Source organism: Oncorhynchus gorbuscha, unplaced genomic scaffold (genome assembly GCF_021184085.1).
Source record: "Oncorhynchus gorbuscha isolate QuinsamMale2020 ecotype Even-year unplaced genomic scaffold, OgorEven_v1.0 Un_scaffold_2631, whole genome shotgun sequence".
Classification (NCBI taxonomy): Eukaryota; Metazoa; Chordata; class Actinopteri; order Salmoniformes; family Salmonidae; genus Oncorhynchus; species Oncorhynchus gorbuscha.
In genome coordinates, this window is record NW_025747088.1 from 16,417 (window position 1) to 27,162 (window position 10,746).

The 10,746-nt window shown below is 48.7% G+C and overlaps 1 protein-coding gene across 1 annotated transcript; it reads left to right on the forward strand.

Moving 5' to 3' along the window:
- Positions 1–8,227, forward strand: LOC124026141 (integral membrane protein GPR155-like). Its single transcript, XM_046339304.1, is given in 7 exon segments — positions 1–418; positions 1,655–1,802; positions 4,074–4,104; positions 5,188–5,408; positions 5,966–6,134; positions 6,409–6,564; positions 8,117–8,227. Coding segments are annotated over 7 exon segments (1,254 nt in total).
- The last annotated feature ends 2,519 nt before the right edge of the window (positions 8,228–10,746 follow it).

Here is a 10,746-nt window from a genome sequence, read left to right on the forward strand (position 1 = left end):
ATGGATACCTACGTAGCCATCCATGGCAAGAACATATCCCACAATCCACTCTCCTCCACCCAAGCCATGTCTATCGACAAGCTCTTCCCGGCTCTCCTGGAGTGTTTTGGGATCATCCTGTGTGGATACATCGCCGGTAGGACAGACATAATCACCTCCTGTCAAGCTAAAGGATTAGGGAACTTTTTGTCTAAATTCGCCCTTCCGGCGCTGCTTTTCAAGAACATGGTTCTGTTGGACTTTAATAACGTGATCTGGTCGTTCCTGTGGAGTATCCTGATAGCCACGGTGTCGGTGTTCGTCCTGGTGTGTGTTCTGACGCTCGCCGTGGCCAGTCCGGAGAGCAGGTACAGCAAGGCAGGACTCTACTCCATCTTCGCTACGCAGAGCAACGACTTCGCCCTGGGGTATCCCATTGGTGAGGATAGTTGTCTTTTGGAATGTGATCGTAGTACAATAGGGCCAGTTTATTTTACTTTGGAAAGTTCAACCTCTTTGTCAAAACAGACCCAGCCGTTCCCCACACAGTGCATTCTGAAAGTATTCAGACCCCTTGACTTTTTCCACGTTGTTACTTTACAGCCTAATTCTAAAATTGATTACATAGTTTTTTCCGTCATCAATCTACACACAATACCCCATAATGACAAAGCAAAAACAGGTTAGACATTTTTTCACATTTATATAAATAATTAAAATTTTAAAAAAATCACATTTCCATAAGTATTCAGACTCTTTACTCAGTTCTTTGTTGAAGCACCTTTGGCAGTGATTACAGCCTTGAGTCTTCTTGGGTATCACGCTACAAGCTTGGGGAGATTCTCCCAATCTTCTCTGCAGATCCTCTCAAGCTCTGTCAGGTTGGATGGGGAGCATCGCAGCTCAGCTATTTTCAGGTCTCTCCAGACATGTTCGATCGGGTTCAAGTCCGGCTCTGGCTGGGCCACTCAAGGACATTTAGAGACTTTTCCCTAAGCCACACCTGCGTTGTCTTGGCTGTGTGCTTAGGGTTGTTGTCCTGTTGGAAGGGGAACCTTCGCCCCAGTCTGAGGTCATGAGTGCTCTGGAGCAGGTTTTCATTAAGGATCTCTCTGTGCTTTGCTCTGTTCATCTTTCCCTCGATCCTGACTAATCTCCCAGTCCCTGCTGCTGAAAAACATCCTCACTACATGATGCTGACACCACCATGCTTCACCGTAGGGATGGTGCCAGGTTTCCTCCAGACGTGACGCTTGGTTTTTGCTCTGACATGCACTGTCAACTGGGACCTTCATATAGTCAGGTGTGTGCCTTTCCAAGTTGTAGAAACAGCTCAAAGATGATCAATGGAAACAGGATGCACCTGAGCTCAATTTATAGTCTCATAGCAAAGGGTCTGAATACTTATATAAATAAGTTATTTCTGTTTATTTTTAATACATTTGCAAACACTTCTCAAAACCTCTTTTCGCTTTGTCATTATGGCGTATTGTGTGTAGATTGATGAAGAAAACATTTTATTTAATCAATTTTAGAATAAGGCTGTAACGTAACAAAATGTGGAAAAAGTGAAGGGGTCTGAATGCTTTCTGAATGCTCTGTATTTGTTGGAACATCTGGGAGTCCCTGTGGTTTGGAAACCATACAATAACATCTGCCACCCCCGTCCCTGCAGTGGACGCCCTGTACAGGAACACATATCCAGAGTACCTGCAGTACATCTACCTGGTGGCTACTGTCTCCCTGATGTTCCTCAATCCCATAGGATTTGCCTTCTGTGAGGTCCAGAAGTGGAAGGACCACCCAGAGAGACAGCAGGGCAAGTTGCAGATCGGTCAAGAGTGGTGCTGCTGCAGGTCATTTCATCTTGCTTTCTTCTGTGATCAATAGTTTTTTTCTTTGTTTTGCAAATTACATTAAATGGTGCTTTATTCTTTATTGGACTAGGAACATATTTACCATTCAATAAAAGTAGTAAATACGTAGGAGTTTGTAACAAAGAAATTAGAGTGAAAGGATCTGTGTATCTGTTAGCTAGCTGTGATGAGAATGGAAAAACATCTTAATATCACAGTGCATAATAAAGGCTAGAAAACATGGTGTCAGGGTGTGTCTTAGGGGGTTGGGTTAAAACATGGTGTCAGTGTGTGTCTTAGGGGGTTGGGTTAAAACATGGTGTCAGGGTGTCTTAGGGCGTTGGGTTAAAACATGGTGTCTTAGGGGGTTGGGTTAAAACATGGTGTCAGGATGTGTCTTAGGGGTTGGGTTAAAACATGGTGTCGGGATGTCTTAGGGGTTGGGTTAAAACATGGTGTCAGGGTGTGTCTTAGGGGTTGGGTTAAAACATGGTGTCAGGGTGTGTCTTAGGGGGTTGGGTTAAAACATGGTGTCAGGGTGTCTTAGGGCGTTGGGTTAAAACATGGTGTCTTAGGGGTTGGGTTAAAACATGGTGTCAGGATGTGTCTTAGGGGTTGGGTTAAAACATGGTGTCGGGATGTCTTAGGGGTTGGGTTAAAACATGGTTTCATGGTGTCAGGTTGTGTCTTAGGGGTTGGGTTAAAACATGGTGTCAGGATGTGTCTTAGGGGTTGGGTTAAAACATGGTGTCAGGGTGTGTCTTAGGGGGTTGGGTTAAAACATGGTGTCAGGGTGTCTTAGGGCGTTGGGTTAAAACATGGTGTCTTAGGGGGTTGGGTTAAAACATGGTGTCAGGATGTGTCTTAGGGGTTGGGTTAAAACATGGTGTCGGGATGTCTTAGGGGTTGGGTTAAAACATGGTGTCAGGGTGTCTTAGGGGTTGGGTTAAAACATGGTGTCAGGGTGTCTTAGGGGTTGGGTTTAAAACATGTTGTCAGGGTGTGTGTCTTAGGGGGTTGGGTTAAAACATGGTGTCAGGATGTGTCTTAGGGGGTTGGGTTAAAACATGGTGTCAGGGTGTGTCTTAGGGGTTGGGTTAAAACATAGTGTCAGGGTGTCTTAGGGCGTTGGGTTAAAACATGGTGTCTTAGGGGTTGGGTTAAAACATGGTGTCAGGATGTGTCTTAGGGGTTGGGTTAAAACATGGTGTCAGGGTGTGTCTTAGGGGGTTGGGTTAAAACATGGTGTCAGGGTGTCTTAGGGCGTTGGGTTAAAACATGGTGTCTTAGGGGGTTGGGTTAAAACATGGTGTCAGGATGTGTCTTAGGGGTTGGGTTAAAACATGGTGTCGGGATGTCTTAGGGGTTGGGTTAAAACATGGTGTCAGGGTGTCTTAGGGGTTGGGTTAAAACATGGTGTCGGGGTGTCTTAGGGGGTTGGGTTTAAAACATGGTGTCAGGGTGTGTCTTAGGGGGTTGGGTTAAAACATGGTGTCAGGGTGTGTCTTAGGGGTTGGGTTTAAGCATGGTGTCGGGGTGTGTCTTAGGGGTTGGGTTAAAACATGGTGTCAGGGTGTGTCTTAGGGGTTGGGTTAAAACATGGTGTCGGGGTGTGTCTTAGGGGTTGGGTTAAAACATGGTGTCAGGGTGTGTCTTAGGGGTTGGGTTTAAGCATGGTGTCGGGGAGTGTCTTAGGGGTTGGGTTAAAACATGGTGTCGGGGTGTGTCTTAGGGGTTGGGTTAAAACATGGTGTCTGGATGTGTCTTAGGGGTTGGGTTAAAACATGGTGTCGGGGTGTGTCTTAGGGGGTTGGGTTAAAACATGGTGTCGGGGTGTGTCTTAGGGGTTGGGTTAAAACATGGTGTCAGGGGTGTGTCTTAGGGGTTGGGTTAAAACATGGTGTCGGGGTGTGTCTTAGGGGTTGGGTTAAAACATGGTGTCGGGGTGTGTCTTAGGGGTTGGGTTAAAACATGGTGTCGGGGTCTGTCTTAGGGGGTTGGGTTAAAACATGGTGTCGGGGTGTGTCTTAGGGGTTGGGTTTAAACATGGTGTCAGAGTGTCTTAGGGGTTGGGTTTAAACATGGTGTCAGGGTGTGTCTTAGGGGTTGGGTTTAAACATGGTGTCGGGGTGTGTTTTAGGGGGTTGGATTAAAACATCGTGTCAGGGTGTCTTAGGGGGTTAGGTTAAAACATGGTGTCAGGGTCTCTTAGGGGGTTGGGTTAAAACATGGTGTCAGGGTGTGTCTTAGGGGGTTGGGTTTAAGCATGGTGTCGGAGAGTGTCTTAGGGGGTTGGGTTAAAATATGGTGTCAGGGTGTGTCTTAGGGGGTTGGGTCCTTCTGTAGCTCAGTTGGTAGAGCATGGCGCTTGTAACGCCTGGGTAGTGGGTTCGATCCCCGGGACCACCCATACGTAGAATGTATGCACACATGACTGTAAGTCGCTTTGGATAAAAGCGTCTGCTAAATGGCATATATTATATTATTATTATTATAAGCATGGTGTCGGGGTGTGTCTTAGGGGGTTGGGTTAAAACATGGTGTCAGGGTGTGTCTTAGTGGGTTGGGTTAAAACATGGTGTCAGGGTGTGTCTTAGGGGGTTGGGTTTAAACATGGTGTCAGGGTGTGTCTTAGGGGGTTGGGTTTAAACATGGTGTCAGGGTGTGTTTTAGGGGGTTGGATTAAAACATGGTGTCAGGGTCTCTTAGGGGTTGGGTTAAAACATGGTGTCAGGGTGTCTTAGGGGTTGGGTTAAAACATGGTGTCAGGGTGTGTCTTAGGGGTTGGGTTAAAACATGGTGTCAGGGTGTCTTAGGGGTTGGGTTAAAACATGGTTTCATGGTGTCTTAGGGGGTTGGGTTAAAACATGGTGTCAGGTTGTGTCTTAGGGGTTGGGTTAAAACATGGTGTCAGGTTGTGTCTTAGGGGGTTGGGTTAAAACATGGTGTCAGGTTGTGTCTTAGGGGGTTGGGTTAAAACATGGTGTCAGGGTGTCTTAGGGGGTTGGGTTAAAACATGGTGTCAGGGTATCTTAGAGGGTTGGGTTAAAACATGGTTTCATGGTGTCAGGGTGTGTCTTAGGGGGTTGGGTTAAAACATGGGGTCAGGTTGTGTCTTAGGGGGTTGGGTTAAAACATGGTGTCAGGGTATCTTAGAGGGTTGGGTTAAAACATGGTTTCATGGTGTCAGGGTGTGTCTTAGGGGGTTGGGTTAAAACAGGGTGTCTTAGGGGGTTGGGTTAACGGCAATAAGGCACATTTTTGTGGACTGTAAGGAAAGTGGACAGTAAAGTGTTCTTCTATACGGTGGTGGCTGGTGGACATTGTATCCCACTTTTATTCTATTTTATAGGTACTGAAGAACCCTATAGTGTTCATGGTGGTGGTCGGGATCGTGTCCCACTTTGTCCTGGGCCAGAGGATCCCTGCTGTGATGGAGGAGTTTGTGGATGGCCTGGCCAACTCCTTCGGATGAGCAGCTCTATTCTACCTGGGACTATCTATGGTGGGACAGGTGGGCAAACTCACCAGGTCTACTGGAGTAGCCCTTATCCTGCTCATCACTGCCAAACTGTGAGTTACAGAAATGTCAATAGCTGACTTTCCTTCAAGTCGTTATCAACCTACCCTGTGGGAATGGATGGATAGGGTGCTGACAACTGCATTACTGCAGTCGTAAATAGGGTCCTGTCCTAGTGGTCCTATCCTAGTGGTACTGTACTGTCCTAGTGGTCCTATCCTAGTGGTACTGTCCTAGTGGTACTGTCCTATCCTAGTGGTACTGTACTGTCCTAGTGGTACTGTCCTATACTAGTGGTACTGTACTGTCCTAGTGGTACTGTACTGTCCTAGTGGTACTGTCCTAGTGGTACTGTACTGTCCTAGTGGTCCTGTACTGTCCTAGTGGTACTGTCCTATCCTAGTGGTACTGTCCTAGTGGTCCTGTCCTGTCCTAGTGGTACGGTACTGTCCTAGTGGTACTGTCCTAGTGGTCCTGTACTGTCCTAGTGGTCCTGTACTGTCCTAGTGGTACTGTCCTAGTGGTACTGTCCTTGTGGTACTGTCCTGTCCTAGTGGTACTGTCCTAATGGTACTGTCCTAACACAGTGGTATCTGTCTCTCCTATGTAGGCTGGTGATGCCTCTCATCTGTAAGGACATGGTCGACCTGCTGGACTCTACAGGTTCCAACAGCAGCAGTCTGAACCACTCCAGCCTGTCCAACTATGCCTTTCTCTACGGGGTGTTCCCCCCTGCTCCCAGCGTAGCCATCTACGCATCACAGTACAACATGGAGCTGGTAACACACACACACACACACACACACACACACACACACACACACACACACACACACACACACACACACACACACACACACACACACACACACACACACACACACACACACACACACACACACACACACACCACAGAGCAACATGGGGCTGGAGGTGGGTGAGTATAACATTATCAATTCGTATTTAATTTCTTAGCAAATAGCCACCTTTCTAGACAGCCAAGGCTTGTATTTACACATCTCTCTCTGTACCTCCCTGTCTGTCCTCCTGTAGGTGACATCAGGGATGGTGATCAGCACGTTCCTGTCTGCCCCCATCATGTTCGTGTCAGCCTGGCTCCTGACCATCCCCCTGATGAACCCCAAGCCACTGGTCACTGAGCTGCAGAATGTCAGCTTCAACATCAGCATCGTCAGCCTGGTCGCACTGGTGAGGGTTCTCTCTATTTCTGTTCTCATCTGTCTCTCTCTGTTTCTCTCTCTCTCTCTCTCTCTCTCTCTCTCTCTCTCTGTCTCTCTCTCGCTCTCTCTGTTTCTCTCTCGCTGTCTCTCTCACTATCTCTACATGAAAGGCAAATGAAGAAGGCAGACTTTGACACTCTTTTCAATAGGCTTGGTTGTTTAGCTGATTGAAGCAAGGGGTTTATCAGGGCTTACTGACTCCATGGTGTTGATCAGGGCTTGCTGACTCCATGGTGTTGATCAGGGCTTGCTGACTCCATGGTGTTGATCAGGGCTTGCTGACTCCATGGTGTTGATCAGGGCTTGCTGACTCCATGGTGTTGATCAGGGCTTGCTGTATCCATGGTGTTTATCAGGGCTTACTGACTCCATGGTGTTGATCAGGGCTTGCTGACTCCATGGTGTTTATCAGGGCTTGCTGACTCCATGGTGTTGATCAGGGCTTGCTGACTCCATGGTGTTGATCAGGGCTTGCTGACTCCATGGTGTTGATCAGGGCTTGCTGACTCCATGGTGTTTATCAGGGCTTGCTGACTCCATGGTGTTTATCAGGGCTTACTGACTCCATGGTGTTGATCAGGGCTTGCTGACTCCATGGTGTTGATCAGGGCTTGCTGACTCCATGGTGTTGATCAGGGCTTGCTGACTCCATGGTGTTGATCAGGGCTTGCTGACTCTATGGTGTCGATCAGGGCTTGCTGACTCTATGGTGTCGATCAGGGCTTGCTGACTCTATGGTGTTGATCAGGGCTTGCTGACTCTATGGTGTTGATCAGGGCTTGCTGTATCCATGGTGTTGATCAGGGCTTGCTGACTCTATGGTGTTGATCAGGGCTTGCTGACTCCATGGTGTTGATCAGGGCTTGCTGACTCCATGGTGTTTATCAGGGCTTGCTGACTCCATGGTGTTGATCAGGGCTTGCTGACTCCATGGTGTTGATCAGGGCTTGCTGACTCCATGGTGTTGATCAGGGCTTGCTGACTCCATGGTGTTTATCAGGGCTTGCTGACTCCATGGTGTTTATCAGGGCTTACTGACTCCATGGTGTTGATCAGGGCTTGCTGACTCCATGGTGTTGATCAGGGCTTGCTGACTCCATGGTGTTGATCAGGGCTTGCTGACTCCATGGTGTTGATCGACTCTATGGTGTCGATCAGGGCTTGCTGACTCTATGGTGTCGATCAGGGCTTGCTGACTCTATGGTGTTGATCAGGGCTTGCTGACTCTATGGTGTTGATCAGGGCTTGCTGTATCCATGGTGTTGATCAGGGCTTGCTGACTCTATGGTGTTGATCAGGGCTTGCTGACTCCATGGTGTTGATCAGGGCTTGCTGACTCCATGGTGTTGATCAGGGCTTGCTGTATCCATGGTGAAGAATGCAGCTTTAATGATAGAGGATTCATACCAATGGCTTTTTAAAATTCTAATCTACTCTGCAAGGACTTTTGACAAGTTGAGTGGGTTCAAGCTGTATTTAAACACTGGATACACTGAAACACATCGTGTTTGTGTTTGTAGGTGTGGACCATCGCTGTCATTCTCCTCAGCAAGAAGTTCAAGAGGCTCCCACACATGTTTTCTATGAACCTCTTCCTGGCACAGGTTATTACATATATATCTTTCATATAGAGTACATTCTGAAAGGGTTATTTCATATACAGTACATTCTGAAAGGGTTATTTCATATACAGTACATTCTGAAGGGTTATTAAATATATCCTTCATATACAGTACATTCTGAAAGGGTTATTTCATATACAGTACATTCTGAAGGGTTATTAAATATATCCTTCATATACAGTACATTCTGAAAGGGTTATTTCATATACAGTACATTCTGAAGGGGTTATTACATATACAGTACAGTCTGAAGGGGTTATTACATATATCCTTCATATACAGTACATTCTGAAAGGGTTATTTCATATACAGTACATTCTGAAGGGTTATTACATATATCCTTCATATACAGTACATTCTGAAGGGTTATTACATATATCCTTCATATACAGTACATTCTGAAGGGTTATTAAATATATCCTTCATATACAGTATATTCTGAAGGGTTATTTCATATATCCTTCATATACAGTACATTCTGGAAATATTCAGACCCCTTGACTTGTTCCACATTTTGTTATGTTACAACCTTATTCTAAAATGGATGAAAAATGTTTTTGCCTCATCAATCTACACACAATACCCCATAATGACAAAGCAAAAACTGTTTTAAAAAAGAAGACGTTTTTAGAAAAAAACCTCAAATGCAAATATCACATTTCCATAAGTATTCAGACTCTTTATTCAGTTCTTTGTTGAAGCACCTTTGGCAGCAATTACAACCTTGAGTCTTCTGGGGATGACGCTACAAACATGGCACACCTGTATTTGGGGAGTTTCTCCCATTCTTCCCTGCAGATCCTCTCAAGCTCTGTCAGGGGTGGGTGGGTGACTGAATGGATGGGTGGGTGGGTGACTGACTGGATGGGTGGGTGGGTGACTGACTGACTGGACGGGTGGGTGGGTGACTGACTGGACGGGTGCGTGGGTGACTGGCTGGATGGGTGGGTGACTGACTGGATGGGTGACTGACTGGACAGGTGGGTGGGTGGGTGACTGACTGGACGGGTGGGTGGGTGACTGACTGGACGGGTGGGTGGGTGACTGGCTGGATGGGTGGGTGGGTGACTGACTGGATGGGTGGGTGACTGACTGACTGACTGGAGGGGTGGGTGGAGGGGTGGGTGACTGACTGGATGGGTGGGTGACTGACTGGATGGGTGGGTGGGTGACTGACTGGACGGGTGGGTGGATGACTGACTGGACTGGACGGGTGGGTGGGTGACTGACTGGATGGGTGGGTGACTGACTGGATGGGTGGGTGGGTGACTGACTGACTGACTGGACGGGTGGGTGACTGGCTGGATGGGTGGGTGACTGACTGGATGGGTGACTGACTGGACGGGTAGGTGGGTGACTGGCTGGACGGGTGGGTGGGTGACTGGCTGGACGGGTGGGTGGTTGACTGACTGGATGGGTGGGTGACTGACTGACTGGAGGGGTGGGTGGAGGGGTGGGTGACTGACTGACTGGATGGGTGGGTGACTGACTGACTGGATGGGTAGGTGACTGGGTGGGTGGGTGACTGACTGGGCGGGTGGGTGACTGGCTGGATGGGTGGGTGACTGACTGGATGGGTGACTGACTAGACGGGTGGGTGGGTGGATGACTGACTGGACGGGTGGGTGGGTGACTGAAAGGACGGGTGGGTGGGTGACTGACTGGACGGGTGGGTGACTGACTGACTGGACGGGTGGATAAGTGGGTGACTGACTGGAAGGGTGGATGGGTGGGTGACTGACTGGATGGGTGGATGGGTGGGTGACTGACTGGATGGGTGGGTGACTGACTGGATGGGTGGGTGACTGACTGGACGGGTGGGTGGGTGACTGACTGGACGGGTGGGTGGGTGACTGACTGGACGGGTGGGTGGGTGACTGACTGGGTGGGTGACTGACTGACTGGATGGGTGGGTGACTGACTGACTGGACTGGTGGGTGGATGACTGACTGGTCTGGACGGGTGGGTGGGTAGGTGACTGGATGGGTGTGTGACTGGGTGGATGGGTGGGTGGGTGACTGACTGGACGGGTGGGTGACTGACTGGAAGGGTGGGTGACTGACTGGATGGGTGGGTGACTGGCTGGCTGGACGGGTGGGTGGGTGACTGACTGGATGGGTGGGTGGGTGGGTAGGTGACTGGATGGGTGGGTGACTCGATGGGTGGGTGGGTGACTGACTGGATGGGTGGGTGACTGACTGGATGGGTGGGTGACTGACTGGAGGGGTGGGTGACTGACTGGAGGGGTGGGTGGCTGACTGGATGGGTGGGTGGCTGACTGGAGGGGTGGGTGGCTGACTGGATGGGTGGGTGACTGACTGGGTGACTGACTGACTGGGTGACTAACTGGGTGACTAACTGTTACCCTGTATGGCCTGTGGTTTACACTACAGTACTGTTACCCTGTATGGCCTGTGTTTTACACTACAGTACTGTGACCCTGTATGGCCTGTGGTTTACACTACAGTACTGTGACCCTGTATGGCCTGTGGTTTACACCACAGTACTGTTACCCTGTATGGCCTGTG